This window comes from Peromyscus maniculatus, chromosome 2, assembly GCF_049852395.1.
Source record: "Peromyscus maniculatus bairdii isolate BWxNUB_F1_BW_parent chromosome 2, HU_Pman_BW_mat_3.1, whole genome shotgun sequence".
Lineage (NCBI taxonomy): Eukaryota > Metazoa > Chordata > Mammalia > Rodentia > Cricetidae > Peromyscus > Peromyscus maniculatus.
In genome coordinates, this window is record NC_134853.1 from 83,768,339 (window position 1) to 83,784,508 (window position 16,170).

The 16,170-nt window shown below is 42.2% G+C and overlaps 1 protein-coding gene across 1 annotated transcript in view; it reads left to right on the plus strand.

Annotated features, from left to right (window-relative positions):
* Hsdl2 (hydroxysteroid dehydrogenase like 2) overlaps positions 1 to 16,170 on the plus strand; it is a 42,346-nt gene that overhangs the window by 18,070 nt on the left and 8,106 nt on the right. Inside the window, exons 7-10 of the mRNA XM_006994016.4 lie at positions 2,127 to 2,321; positions 6,826 to 6,897; positions 14,216 to 14,467; positions 15,913 to 16,041. Coding sequence (XP_006994078.1) covers positions 2,127 to 2,321; positions 6,826 to 6,897; positions 14,216 to 14,467; positions 15,913 to 16,041 — 648 coding nt within the window. The remainder of the gene's footprint in view (positions 1 to 2,126; positions 2,322 to 6,825; positions 6,898 to 14,215; positions 14,468 to 15,912; positions 16,042 to 16,170) is intronic.

Consider the following 16,170-nt stretch of genomic DNA (forward strand, 5'->3'; position numbering starts at 1 on the left):
GTGGTTTTTGCCATGGGTGCCGGGGACCCTGGAACTGGAGTTAGCCCTTGAGAGCCACCATGTGGGTGCTGGGAATTGAACTCAGGTCCTCTGGAAGAGCAGACAGTGCTCTTAACCTCTGAGCCATCTCTCCATCCCCCTGACTTTATGTTTACTGTGCATCATAACAGTCTGTCGTCGTCGTCCAGCTCCCAGCTTTAACTAAGTGGCTGACTCTTTAGCCAGCAGCTATGATGGGAGCATAATGCTAGAACATATGGAGAGTCTCAGGAAATGGTTTCAGCAAATTCTCTTAGATTTCTCAGATTGAAAGGCTAGTTAAAGAAGTGGTAGTTGAGTTAGGTTTATACACATGACTGTAGTCCCAGATACCCTGGAGGCTGTGCCAGAAGAATCACTTGAGCATGGGAGTTCATAGCTAGTATGCCAGAAGGTAGTAATGTTTGTAAAAAATGAAGCAAAATTGGGTGTCTCTGGCATTGAAGAGAGAAGCTTTTAACTTGTATTTATTCATTTATTTTACTTTTTTGAGACAGAATCTCTCTATTACATAGCTCTGGCTTTCCTAGAATTCACTATGTAGACCAGGCTGGCCTTCAAATCACAGAGATCCACCTGTCTCTGCCTCTGAGTGCAGGGAGGCACCCAGCCAGGTTTTACCTTCTAGTAGGGTAGAAAGGTTTCACCTTTTTGAGAATGTGGGTTTTGAGCAAAGATTTGGAAGTGATTGAAGTTAGCCTTGTGGCTGAGAGAAGTGTTCAAGGATACAGCCAATACAAAATTCCTGTGGATGGAAATGTCTGGTCTCAGGATCCAAGAGCAGGGACAAGAGCAGTGGAGCTGAAGTGAGGCAAAGTGGTAGGAAATGATGGTCTGATATTGATGAGGAAATGGAGGTCAAACAGGATTTTACTGAGTAAATGAGTGTTGAGGCTGGATGCTGAGGAAGCAAAAGGAAAAGCCATTTGGAGGTTACTGAAATAACATAATGTAGTCACTAACGGGATGACAGTGACCATGACCCGGTGGTGGCGGTAAAGGAGAGAGAGGTCAGTGCTGAGGTAATCTGAAGGTGGTGTCAGCAGGGTCTCCTGGTGGGCTGGGTGTGGTATGAGAGAGATAAGGAAGCATCATCGATGACTACAAGACTTCTGAGGGAAAGTAACCACAACAGTGGGCCCTCCTGGCTGTGGTACTTTGCCTCTGATGAATTTGGCGTGTACAGAGAAGGGATTGGGGGCAGGGAGTTCTTGTGTTTTCTGGAAGGAGGATCTCAGGCTCTTAGCTAAGTTGTTTCCAGGACTGTGATTTTTTTTTCTTCATACAAGATCTTTTCATGGTTTCTGCTAAGTAGAGGGAGTGGCTGGACCAGAGTGGTGGGAACAGGAAAGTCCACTTTGGAGCAGATTTTTACACAGGTGTGTGTGTGTGTGTGGTGTGTGTGTGTGTGTGTGTGTGTGTGTGTGTGTGTGTGTGTGTGTGTGTGTGTAGGGAGGGGGTGGCCATGTAGTAACTGCTTTGGTAATGGCAGCAGAGAGGAGGGTCACCTCCAGCCTTGTCATTGTTTAGACACTGGCGGTACAGTGACAAATGAGAAGCAGGGTCCACATTTTCTAACGCAGAGGGCAGAGACGGAAACGGAGGAAGGGAGCTTCGTATTTTAGAGAGGAAGCTGAGGTCCAGAGGGTCACAGCGGCTTACCAGAAGTCACGGTCCAGTCGGTGTAGAAATCCTCTTCGCCTGTCGTTCAGCTCGGTGCCTTTTTGTTAGCCCTTACTGGCTTTTTAAACTCTCAAGACTGCTGTACAAATTCTTGAACATTCTAAATGAGAACTCTAAGTAGGTTTGCTGTGCTTCTCATGAAGGATTTCTGCATGTGCAGTCTGTGTTGAGGAACAGACGTCTTTGCTTGCTTGTCTCCTTGATTTTGTGTTGAGTAAGGACATGTTTGTTTTGTTGTCTCCCTGGTTCTGTCTATAGAACATCCAGTGAATTCCTTAACTTGGCCTTATTTTTCATCCTCTGAGAAAGAAATTTGCCTTGGCAAGTTTGAATGGTGGTGCCAGCTTGTTACTTCCGCAGTCATCTTTGATGTGGAGTCATGTGTGTTCATGTTTCCTCTACAGCGATACACACCGCTGCGATGGATATGCTTGGAGGATCTGGTATTGAAAGCCAATGTAGAAAAGTGGACATCATTGCAGATGCTGCATATTCCATTTTCAAAAGGCCGAAAAGCTTTACTGGAAACTTCATTCTTGATGAAACTATCCTAAAAGAAGAAGGAATAAGCAATTTTGATGTCTATGCGATTGCACCAGGTAATGCATATATTTATTTAAAGTCATGTTTTCCCACATTTTGTTCAATGGACAGACATGTTTTATGTGTGTTTGTGTGGTTATAAAATGAGTATATTATTTTACAAGCTATTTTCCATTGAAGGGAACCCCACACCACCTCTACCTTAAAAGGTGATAATCACATAGAAGTACGATTAGTGCTTTTGGAATTACATGATGATGTAGAAGGTTGTTTCAGTTATCCACTTCCAAATTCGGAAACTGAACATTCTGAAGTTAGTCTTAGAAATCAGAGTGAAGATTCAGACATGTGTTACAGATGATACAGGAGTAGAGTTCTTTATTCTCCTTTTCCTCAAAAAACAAGCAAACAAACAAAAACCACACCCTTTTAAAATGTTTGTTTTTAAGTAAAATCTTGTAGACTATGAAGATGCATGAGCAAGTCTGTCTTACAAATAGTTGTCTAATTTGAGCATTTCCAGAACTTTCCACTGTTTAAAAATCTCTTCCTTTGAAATTACAGAAAAGTATGATAATGAATTTTTACTTTATATGAAATATATTTCTACTAAGCAGGGTGCAGAGATCTCCACTGTACTCCCAGCTTCTCAGGAGGCTGAGGTAGGAAGGTGGTGTGAGCCCAAAAGTAAGAAACCAACCTGGGCAACATAGTCCTTTCTCTGAAAAAAACAAACAAACAAACAAACAAACAAACAAACAAAAAAAAACGAGGTATGTCCTAAACAATAGAGATTGTAGCCCCAAACTGGGAATTCTGTTTGTACATAAGCATATTTTAAGTGTTATTCATGAATCTGAGCTTGTAGATGACTGAATTACATGTTTATATTTTTTCATTCCTCAGTTCCAATTGAATTAAATAGCTGGTTACCATTGTACAGAGCGTGTTCTCCTGCGTTCTCTGTGTAACCTTCTAGCAGTCCCCAGGGAAGCAGTGGTAACTGATGAAAAGCTTGGAAGTGGGGGGAGGGGGCATCTGCTGCCAGAGGACAGAAGTCTCTCTCCCAGCCGATAACTTTCTGTAACTCCAGCTCCAGGGGATCTTGCATCCTCTTCTGGACTCTGGGCACTCACGTGCACACCACACACACATACACACACACACACACACACACACACACACGCACGCACGCACGCACGCACGCACGCACGCACGCACGCTCGCTCGCTCGCTCGCTCCCATGCACACAAATAATAAAAATGAACCTATCAGGGTATGGTAGCATCTGCCTTTAATCCTAGTACTCAGGAGACAGAGTCAGGCAGATCTCTATGAGTTTAAAGCCAGCCTTGCCTACAAAACAAGTTCTAGGCTAGCTGAGCTACACATTAAGACCCTGTCTGAAAAAAACAAAAATTTAAATAAAAAAATCTGAAAAGTGTTTGGCAGAAGTCAGCCCAGATTGAGCTTAACTCTGCTTCTCAGCCACTTAGCAGTGTCAGCTTGTCACCCATTTCTCTGAGCCTCCATTTCCTTATTAATAAAATTGAAGAAAATAACTTTTTCTATGCAGGATTTCAACTATGTGCAAAAGTGTGTGTAATGTGTGTGGCAGAGTACCTGGCACAAACAGTGTTCAGTGGTTACTATTTACAAGTAGTACAATGGGTTCAAAGCTCTTCTAGCACTTTGCCTGTGGGTAGATGGGAGAACCTGAATGAGACACACTTAGGTTCTCTGGGTTTGGAGCACTGTAATGATTCCTTTAGGGCGTTTGTGTCTGTGGGCATTGTTCTGGGGATCCAGCTCTAGACCTACACACGCCAGCAAGCACACACACTTACCCTTGAGCTATATTCCCAGCTCTTGGCTTTCTGAGTGAGTAAGGGTCTCACTGTGTTGTTCAGGTTGGTGAACTCATGATCCTCTTGCCTCTGCTGAGGATTGCAGGTGTGTATCACCACACCTGGCTCATTTTTGGTTTTAAGCTATGCCATTGTATATAGATTTTTAAATCTGTGGCCTGCAGTCTTAGCACTTGGGAAGTGGAAGAGGGAGGAACATAAGCTTGAGGCTAGCTTCAGCTGTATAGCAAGATCCTGTCTCCTCTCCCCCCAATCCTGCCAAGTGTCAAGAAATATGATGAGGTACTGTGATTTGAGCGTATAACAGAAATGATGTTACTTCCCTACGTGTGTGTGTGGGGGGGGGGCTACAATTCTGAAGGCTCTGTGACCCTCAGTTCTCCTCATGTCCATGTACTGTAGGTATCATTTTATATTAAGATGATATTAAGATAGTTAACCTCCTAACCACAACTGTTATTTGGAAAAAGGCCCAGTGAGAGAGAACATCTTAGCTTTGCTTAGTTTTCATGGTGGTAGAAAGAAAAATGAAGAGACAAAAGATCTAAATACATGGATGCTAAGAAACAAGACCTTAATTAAGGCCCCCTGCTCTCATGGCCAAGTAAGAAGTTGATCTTGAGCACATTGGAGGGATGTAGGATGAGAGGTTATAAGGACGATAAGGATGCAGGCTCCTGGGATTACAGGAGAGTAACAACAGCTTTGCAGAAGAGGTTTTATTTGTTTTGTTTTATGGTTAATCTTAGCCAGAAGGCCAATGAGCAATATGACATACAGCCAGGCATAGTGGCACATATCTTTAATTCCAGCACTCCAGAGGCAGAGGCATGCGGGTCTCTGAGTTCGAGGCTAGCCTGGTCTGCATAGTGAATTCCAGGACAGCCAGGTCTATGTAGAAAGACCCTATCTCAAAAAATCAAAACAACAATAACAATAATATATAAAGTAATTAATTAAATCTGATGTTTTCATACATAGTTTGTTGTTATTGATTGTCTTTTTTTTTGGTTTTTCGAGACAGGGTTTCTCTGTGTAGCTTTGTGCCTTTCCTAGAACTCACTCTGTAGCTCAGGCTGGCCTTGAACTGACAAGAGATCCGCCTGGCTCTGCCTCCCCAGTGCTGGGATTAAAGGCGTGCGCCACCACTGCCCGGCCTTGTTGATCTTCTTACCCCATTCCTTTCCCCATCTCTCTGTACAGTACTAAAATTCATAGGGAAGTACAAAAGACCCAATAACCAAATCAGCCCTAGCAAAACAATGCTGGAGGTGTCACAGCACTTGACCTCAGACTGTACTACAGAACCGTGATGACAAAGACTCATGGTTCTGGTACCAAAGCTGACACGGAGGCCAGCAGAACAGAACTGAAGGTCCAGAGAGAAACCACAGAGCCGCAGTCACCTAACTTTTGACAAAGGTTTTAAAAATTGGCGGTGGGGAAAAGCAGCCTCTTTAACAGATGGTGCTGGGAAAATATAAAGAACTGAAAAATCAACCACGCCCTCAAATCTCCTGGTCAGTAAATGGACTAAGGAACTGATGGACAGCTCAATAGAGGAGACAGGATCATTTGTGCCAACCAGATCTCCAGCCAAGTGTGGTGGTACATGCCTTTAATTCCAGCACTTGGGAAACAGTGAGTTCAAGACTAGCCTGGTGAGACTATATCTCAAAAAGCAGAAAAACAAAAGAAAAGAAAAAGACTTCAGGGGTCTGGGGAAGTGGCTGAGTGTGTAAAGGGCTTTCTGTGCAAACGTGAGGATTGAGTGTTGATCAGGTCAAAGGTTAGGTGACTGCAGCTCTGTGGTTTCTCTCTGGACCTTCAGTTCTCTTCTGCTGGCCTCCATGTCAGCTTTGGTACCAGAACCATGAGTCTTTGTCACTGCTGTTCTGTAGTAAAAGGCTGAGTACGTTTTGCATGCAGAGCTGGGAGATGGAGACAGACTTGCTGGGCTGTTGGTCTAACTGAATCAGTGAGCTCCAGATTCAGTGAGAGACTGTCTAAAAATAAGGCAGAAAGTGACTGAGGAGGACACTTGATGTTGATTTCTGGCCTTCACACACATACACACAGACACGGGTGTGCACAGCCACACATACATGTGGACACACACGCATATATATCCCTGCATACAAATACATATCTGGCCATAGTCACATGTAATTCTAGGGCTTGGGAAGTAGAGACAGGAGGATTGCTGCAAGTTTCCTGATCTATATAGGGAGTTCTGGGTTAGCCAGAATTAGTGAGACTTTGTCAGAAAACAAAATGAAACAAAAAATTAGATCTTAGACAATGTAGTGGTGCATACTTTTAATCCCAGCAGTCGGGAGGCAGAGGAAGGCAGATCTCTGGGAGTTCAAGGCCAGCTTAGTCTACAGAGCTATTTCTAGGACAGCCAAGGCTACACAAAGAAACTCTGTTATGAGAAACAAAACAACAAAATAAAATAAAATTAGATCTTAAGATTAAATTTGTCATGAGGAAAAGGGTAACTGAGTTATAGAAAAAAATAATTTAATAGATTAGATCAAATAGTTCAATTATCTAGGGGCCCTTTCCATTGGCACAAAAGAATTTTTTAAAAAAGGATATGAATTTTATTAAAAATTGTTAGGTTCATAATGTAGTATAATCATTATTATATAATTATTATAACCTTACTATTTGGTGGTTAATTTTTCAGGCCATCCCTTGATTCCAGATTTCTTCTTAGATGAACACCCAGATGAAACTATGAAGAAAACAGAGTCACATGGTAAGATTCTAGGGCATACTTTACTATTATTATTTTATGTGGATGGGGATTTTGCCTGCATATATGTCTGTATACCACATGAGTGCCTGGTGCTGCAGAGGCCAGAAGAGGGTGTTGTAGCTTGATTTTTCCTGCCTTGGCCACAGTCAGGACAAACCTCTGTCACCCGCCAGTCCCACAGCCGCTCAGACCCAACCAAGTAAACACAGACACTTATATTGCTTTCAAACCGCATGGCCGTGGCAGGCTTCCTGCTAACTGTCCTTATCTTGCTAACTGTGCTTTTATCTTAAATTGATCCATTTCCATACATCTATACCTTGCCATGTGGCTGGTGGCTTACTGGCCTCTTCACATGCTGCTGGTCATGGCAGCGGCTGCAGTGTCTCTGGTCATGGCGGCGGCTGCAGCCTCTCTGGTCATGGCGGCGGCTGCTGCCTCTCTGGTCATTGCGGCAGCTGCAGCGTCTCCCTCTGCCTTTCTGTCCTTTTATCCTGCCTAGCCACAGCCGATCAGGTTTTATTTATTAACCAATCAAAGCAACTTGACATACAGACCATCCCCCAGCACAGCCAAGTGCAGACCATCTCAAACACCTGCACTCAGGCCCATGGTCCTAATCATCCTCTATACGGACCTGCTGGGTAACGCCACAAAGAACCTGAGAATGGGCTCCCACAGGACATACAGAACATCCCACAGCAGGGTGTTGGAACTCCAAGTGGACTGGAGCTAGAGATGGTTGTGAACTACCTTATGGACGCTGGAAATTAAACCAGGGTCCTCTGGGGGAAGCAGCCAGTGTTCTTAACTGCTGAGCTATCTCTCTAACACGAAGATCATAGAGCATGTATATGTATTTTGAAACAGGGTCTCACTGTGTAACCTTGGCAGGACTTGAACTCCTAGAGATCCATCTGTCGCTGCCTCCCAAGTGCTGGGATTAAAGGCATGTACTGCCATGTCTGGGCAAACCATATTTTAAATAGAAAAATACAAACACTAACTGACTTTCTTGTAAAACATAGAGTTGATGCTGTAATAATGATATTTTTGCCCTCTGCCTCTAAAGCAGTGGCTCTCAACCTTCCTAATGCTGCAACCCTTTAATACAGTTCCTCATGCTGTGGTGACCATCCAATCATAGAATTATTTTCATTACTACTTTATAACTATAATATTGCTACTGTTATGAATCATAATGTAAATATTTGATATGTAGGAGATCTGATATGGGATACCTATGAAAGGGTTGTTTGACCCCCGCCCCCACCAAGGGGTTGCCACCACCAGCTGAGAACCACTGCTCTAAACTATTCTGTAACTTAAATACATTGTGTAAAATTCTGGAAATCTAGAAAGAAAGACTTTGGTTTTGGTTTTGTAGCTGTCTCCCAAGTTTTGTTTGTTTTCCTTGACAGCTGTCTTTGGGTATTTTATGTTGATATTGGGAGGAAGATGTGTCCTGTTAGAGCATATCTAACATAATTTTACTATGTGACTACTTTATGATGAGAATTTTTTTTTTCGCTTTTTTTTTGGGGGGGGGGGCGTTGAGGTAGGGTTTTTCTGTGTAGCCCAGGCTGTCTTAGAACTCACAGACCAGGGTGGCCTCAAACTCACAGAGATCCACCTGCCTCTGCCACCTGAGTGCTGGGATTAAAGGTGAGTGTCAGCACCACCCAGCTGGGAAGTTAATTTCAAAGGAGGCTTTGGGCTTACCTCATTTTGTTTTTGTAACTCAGAGACAATGGGCCTTAAATTATGGGCGTGCGCGTGCGCATGCGTGAGTGTGTGTATGTGTGTGTGATACCTCTTAATCCTTGTGATCTATCTAGCATATCACCCATGGGTTCGTGAAACACATCACAAGAAACATTTTTTTTTTTATGTTTTATAAAATCTTTATTGACAAATATTTCACACAGTATACATTTTGCCTGTCTGCACAATTTGATAGACTTTAGTCCAGCATTCTCATAGGCCCATGACACCATCACCACTTTCTATTTTGAACATCACTGTCTTCAGTTTCATACACACATAAAATGTATGATGATTACATTCCACATTATTTTTTAAATGAACATAATATTTGCAATTGTAACCATTTTTAAGTTCACAATTCAGTGGCATGAATTACATTCAAGATATTAATTACACTCATGATATTCATTAATTACACTCATTACATTAATTACATTTGTGGTATTCATTGGTTACATTCTCAGTATTCATTCAATAACTATATTTATGATATTCATTAATTACATTCATGATATTATGTCCTGATACTACTGTCCATTTGTGGGGCTTTTCCATCACACAAAACAGAAACTCTGTACTTAGGAAATCATTGCTCTATATTCCTTTCTTCTCCATCTTGAGATAATATCTAATCTTTCTGTCTCTATGAATTTGTATATTCTATATATTTCATGTAATACAATTCTATAGTATTTGTCCTTTTTTAAATGTAAAAACATTTTATGTACAACTGCAGGAGAAATAATACACAGATAGCTTGAAAATAAAAACAGGTTATAATTTAAAAGTCCAGGGTTATTTAAAACTGGAAAATATTTTCTGTGTAGAAAATAGTAAAAATGATAACATTTCCCAATAAGCCCTTTTAAACCAAATTATAGCTGAATTATAAATATTGATTAGATTCTGGGATACAGAAGAAGCCTATCTTCATCTGTTCAGAGACCTATGCTTTACTTAAGTTGTGTAAGTGAATTCCTATTCATCTTCCCCTTCATGGTTTGATTTACGGCAGACATTTTTCTATAGGCTAATCCATAATCTAAAAAGATTTGAGCCTCCCCTCCTGAAAGTACAGCCAGCATATTTTTTCATCATCTTGATATGGTACAAATTACAAGAAACATTTTTTTTTTTTTTGGTTTTTCAAGACAGGGTTTCTCTGTGTAGCTTTGCGCCTTTCCTGGAGCTCACTTAGTATCCCAGGCTGGCCTCGAACTCACAGAGATTCGCCTGGCTCTGCCTTCCGAGTGCTGGGATTAAAGGCGTGCGCCACCAACGCCCGGCCAGAAGAAACATTTTTTAACAGAAGTTTTTTGGAAGAAATTTCTCTGTGCCTTTAAGACATCTGTGGGACCTTGATGCATTTACTGCCAAGCTCTATTTCCAGATTAGTCATGTCTTTTCTGTGTCTGTGCTTTATCTAAATTTTTGAAGAAGTTAAAAAATTAGATAATAAAAGGATAATTTTTCTTTTGTATAATTAAAAAAAGCTATAGAAAGGAAAACAGTGACTCATAGTCGTACAGTCCAGAGACTGCCGGTTTAAAAGTTAGATCCTTGGTTCACCAGGAGAGAAAAACCCAGGAAACAGGATCATCAATCTTTTTCTCAAAAGATTTCTTACAGAATGGCAGAAATCACCCAGAACTCTTAGAAAATCCTTGAGTCTGGTCTTCAAGGCAAGAGGCCCCAAATCCTGTTTTTGGCCGAATACCCTAAGATTGGATCCGTCTTCCGGCGGGAGACACATGAACTGAGTTTATCTAAGTTCTCAATTTCAAATAAGAACCATGTAATTGGCTGTCTTACATTTATTGTGTGCCTCCTGTGTGCTAAATGCTGGGGCAGCTTTTTTTGTCTGCCTCCTTTAATACTGAGGACCTGACCTGAGCTGTATTCACACAGCTGGCAGGGGGCAGAGCCAGGGTTTGGACTCATGTTTTTCTAGTCCAAAGCCTGTCTACATAACTGGCGTCCCTAAAGCCTGAATTCTAAAACGTCCTTTAAAATGTTAACAGTTCCCCAGTAGTGCCGGGTATTAATTTGTAATGAGGAGTTGCCACAGAGACTAAATAAGTAGCTGCCGTGTTCAGCACTCTCCCTTTGGGCACAATTACAGGAGGAGCAGTCTCAATCGGAAGGTCGTTTGTGGCTGTGGGCTCAGAACAGGAGGGGTTAAAGAGTGTGGTGGGAGACACTGACAGCAGGCTTGGGTGGGCAGAGCTGTCATTGCAGTTCCCATTACCGAGATGCCCTCACTTCTCATCCTGGAGGTCAGAACACTCCCGGCTTTGGGCAGCCTTCTCCACACCGTGCTAGAGACGGCACTCAGTTCCATAGCTCTCTCTGCCCAGCCTGTCATCACTGGCAGTTATAATGGACATCTCCTGTAGGCATATGGTGGACTTACACAGGCGGCAGTAAGTATAGCTGGCCTGGGGTGGAATTTGCCTTTGCCAGATGGTTTTTCATGTGCACATCCAGATCTATTGCCTGTTTTCTGTGTATTTTAACTCAAAAGGCTCAGTGTATAACCCTCATCTTCCTGGTGAGAGGTTCACATTTCTTTTGGATCCACTACTGATGATAGCCCCTGTTAACTGTTGGCTGTACCTCTTCTGGAATTTGAACTGTGTATATTAATTTATAAGTCTATATATGTACATATATATGATACAAATTAACACACAGCCGGGCAGTGGTGGCACACGCCTTTAATCCCAGCACTCGGGAGGCAGAGGCAGGCGGATCTTTGTGAGTTTGAGGCCAGCCTGGGCTACAGAGCCGAGATCCAGGACAGGCACCAAAACTACACGGAGAAACCCTGTCTCGAAAAACAAACAAACAAACAAACAAAATTAACACACACATACATTATATGTGTATTATAACATATCTATTCATATATTACACACATGTAATATATATACACATATATCTGATACAAATTTATATATTATAGTGAGAGACGGAGAGGAGAGAGATTATAATAAACATTGTACATGGTTTTTAATTAATGGAGTTTTACTTTTTACCACAAACATATCATTGCCATTTTGTTGATGTTCCTTATCTCTGCTCCCCGCTGGAACACAGGAAGCCTAGTCTTTTCTAGTTGATTTCTTTGTTTTATTTAGTTATAGTGTGGGTTGCTTATGTTCTGTTGCCCTGAGTTGTTAGCACCATGCATTCCTAGCTCGGCTCCTCTCCCTTTCCCTGCAGTTACCAGCACACCTCATTATTCCATCTTCTGCATTTTTCTTCTGTATTTGAAAAACCCTGTCGAGTTTATCCTCAGTATTATGTAATCTGTCAAGATTCTCTACAGTTTTGTTGTTGTTGCTGTTTTTGAGACAGGATTTCTCTGTGTAGCCCTAGCTATTCTAGAACTTGTTCTGTAGACCAGGCTGGCCTCTAACTCAAAGATCCACCTGTCTCTGTCTTCCAAGTGCTGGGATTAAAGGTGTGCGTCACCACTGCCGGGCTAGAGTTTTATTTCTGTTCAACTGTCTACATTAAGAACGGTCACTGTTGTACTTCTGTTTGTCAAGTCACTGGCTTCAGACTTGCTTTTGTACTTCATCCCCTTGTTCCACTAAGCCAGTGATGCATAGTTTCCAGCACCCATTTCACACAGTGTGTCTGTAAGACCTGAGGTTTCAGAGAAGCTTCAGGTTCACGACAAAATCAGAGGAAGGCGCCAGACGGCCATCTATCCCCCATGCCTGATGCGGTGCCTCCATTCTCCTCCATGGTGGTGTGCTTGTTGAGACCAACACATCATAAGCATAGCTTCCATGTGAAGGAATTTTTGAGTTTTATAGTAAGCTGTTGTATAAATAGACTTTGGTTTTTTTCCCACCATAATTTACTCCTACCCTAGTATGATACTGTTTTCACAGCATCAGGTTATTGGCTCATTCTTATTAATCTGTTCTCTTACAAGAGATATCCTGGAGCTAGTGTAATGAGATGGCAGGGACATATTCATTGCTTTTGCTTCATTCTGTCTTCTAATGAATTTTTTTCTCTGCGGGTTCTCAGCTATCACCACGGTACAAGGCCAACTTAGGCCCATCTTCACCTCTGCTAACTTTCCATTTATGTGTGTGAGTTTTTACCTACCTGCATGTATGTACACCATATGTGTACCTAGTGCCTCCTGAGACCAGAAGAGGGCATCTGATCCCTTGGAACTGAAGTTATAGGTGGTGTGAGCCACCATGTGGGTGCTGAGAACACAACCCGGGTCCTCTGGAAAGAGCAGCAGTGCTCCTAATTGCTGAGCCATCTCTCCAGCCCCTGCCTTCCCCATTCTTATCAGCCAAGCTGTGGGCATGTACTTTCCATGATGCACCACTACAGAATTACTTCCCTGCCCAGGGCTCCTTTCCCATAGGATCTCTACCCCAACTCTCTTCCAATAGACTGTCCCCTCCTCTACTTTCTGCTCTTCTCCTTTGGAAGCTTTAAGCTTTGAACTTGGAGTTAAAAGATGAGAAGGAAGAATAATACTGAGTCATCCTTTTTGTTTGTTTGTTTTTGTTTTTTGTTTTTTTCAAGACAGGGTTTCTCTCTGTGTAGTTTTGATGCCTGTCTTGGATCTCACTCTGTAGCCCAGGCTGGCCTCGAACTCATAGAGATCCGCCTGGCTCTGCCTCCTGGGTGCTGGGATTAAAGGCATGCACCACCATCTGAGTCATTCTTGAAAAGCAGCATCTGTCAAACAGAAGGATAAACTCAGACTCGAATCTAGAGGCTTAAATATGTGAGTAGCTTTCTCTTTTGTTTAAACAGGTTGAGCTGTTCCTGCTTTGAGATCTCTCTTGAGCCGAAGCACAAGCAGGCCCATGGTTATTAGACTGAGTCTGTGTACCATAGAGTTCCTTCCTAGATTGTGTGTGTGTGTGTGTGTGTGTGTGTGTGTGCGCGCGCGCATCTATCCTGTGCTAGAGAGTAAAACCAAGGCTTTACACATGTTAGACAAGTGTTCTAATAATGAACTACATCTGCAGACTTATTTTGGTACATTAAAAATTATTTGTTGATGTGTGTGTGTGCTCACATGGGTGCCTGTCACAGGATTGGGGGGTGAACTTAGGTTCAATATGTGGGGGAAGGATTAGGTGAATACATTTTACTTACAAAGTAATATTTACTTGGCTACTACTATAGATTTCTATTTTTCATACCATTTGGTTTTATAGCTTAGATGGACCATCCAAAAGGGTGAGTAATATCCCTCAAATTGCAGTTACTTTGTGTGATCATTGTATTGTTTAGCAGTGGCTTTGTTTGGTTTGGTTGTCTGTAACCTATTTTAAAAGCCAGCCTTTTAAGAGAGATAGCTTCTTAGCATTCACAGCCATAACTGACATGATTGGCTGCTTTTCCTATCAGTTAGATTTATGCTTTTAGATGCCACTTAATGCATTTAAAATCATTTGGTCAAATAGGGCTTTTTGGTAGCAAGTCTGTCTTGCTTTAATTGTGTTTGGTCTTACACTGCCAAGGCCTTACGGCTGTTTATGTAAATTATATTTTACAGATCCTGTGCCACAAGTAAAAGAAGAGAAGCCACAGCCACAGCTGCAGACACAGCAACAGCCACAGCCACTACCACAGATGCAACCACAGCCACCACCACAGATGCAGCCACAGGCACCACCACAGATGCAGCCACAGGCACCACCAAAACCACATTTTGGAGCTGTGGAAGAAACATTTAGAATTGTTAAGGAATCTCTCAGTGATGAGGTCGTTCGAGCCACACAAGCAGTCTATCAGTTTGAACTCTCAGGTGAAAATTGTGTCTGATGATCTGGGCCTTTTATGAAACAATGGGGAGAAAGTTTTTGTTGAAAGAAAACCAGCCTTTGGTACCTGGATTGTTAGGTATATCTAGGACTATTGAAAATAGACACTCAAGCCAGGCGGTGGTGGCGCATGCTTTGTGTCGAGTGGTGGCCTTTGATCCCAGCACTCGAGAGGCAGAGGCAGGAGGATCTCTGTGAGTTTGAGGCTAGCTTGGTCTACAGAGTGAGATCCAGGACAGGCACCAAAACTACACAGAGAAACCCTGTCTCGGAAAAAAAAGAAAAAAGAAAAGAAAATAGACATTCAAAACTAGCAAATAACTATCGATTTATATTTTTTGAGTTAGATTTGTTTATATGAAAACATGTGGAATACATTTTCACAGCATATACTTTCAGTGTTAAATAACTCTTTGGTATATATAATAGAGAGGAAATCCTACATAGATGGACATATGCATTGTGACAGGTAATGTAATACAATAATTTATTAGTTGTGGGCAGCTGACCATTTTTATGTTTGAGTTAGGTCAGTATGAAAACCTCTACACAAGAGCTGGGTGGTGATGGCACACCCCTTTAATCCCAGCACTTGGAAGGCAGAGGTAGGTGGATCTCTGAGTTAGAGGCCAGCGTGGTCTACAGAGTAAGGTCCAGGACAGCCAGGACTATTACACAAGAAACCCCATCTCGAAAAAACCAAACCAACAACAACAATGCTTCACATGTTTTCCTATGTGATAAAAGTAACCCAGGTTAATGGTAGTTTTAAGAACGACTTGAGTTCCGCTATATGCAAACTTTGTCATTCTTTATGCTGTTCTCTGCCATACCTCAACCTACCCTTCTTACTTCCTTTTTGTTTCTGAACTCATGGTCTGTTGCTTCGATCTTTTTTTCCCCCTGATATTCCAAACTTACTGAACCTTTCATGCTTATTTCATGACCTATCTATCAAAGGCTTAGTTCTGGATGAATCAGACTATCTGGTTGCCCCAGAGTTGCATCAAGGCTGCCCGATTTTGTTAGATAAAAACCAAAGCAATAGCATCAGCTGGACTTGGAGGGATTCATCTGTTATCCCTATGCAGATAGGTCTAAGCAGCACTTTAGACTTCTCTGTTGTCAGCTTCCCGCCATCCGATGTAAATCGGCCATCATGGGCCTCCTTTTCTCCCCAGTGGGAAAGAGCTTAGTTCTCCATCAGAGCATCCCAAGCTTGATCACCTCTGCTTCCTCTTTGGAGAAGAACCTGGCTTTGCTTTTTGTTACTGAATGGTCTCCAGAACACCTAGCATAGTACTTGACCCATAGTAAGTGCTGAGTTCAATGGTAGCTTGAGGATTTTAACCAGGGGCCACATGGTGGGAGATTGTTAATTAACACTGTAGGAATGATTGTGCTTATTTCCACATATTTATCTGTGCAGGGGAAGATGGTGGCACATGGTTTCTTGATCTGAAGAGTAAGGGTGGGAAAGTTGGACATGGAGAGCCCTCCAATCGGGCAGACGTGGTGATGAGTATGACCACTGATAACTTTGTCAAAATGTTTTCAGGTAAGTTTTCAAGTCTCCAAGCTCACTTGTTTTAAATGAAAAAATTTGGACATTCTACTCTCTCTTTTTCTAGATAGTCAAGGTTCACAAATGTTCCTAACAATGGGTGTTGTCTATGCTGAAAAGCAT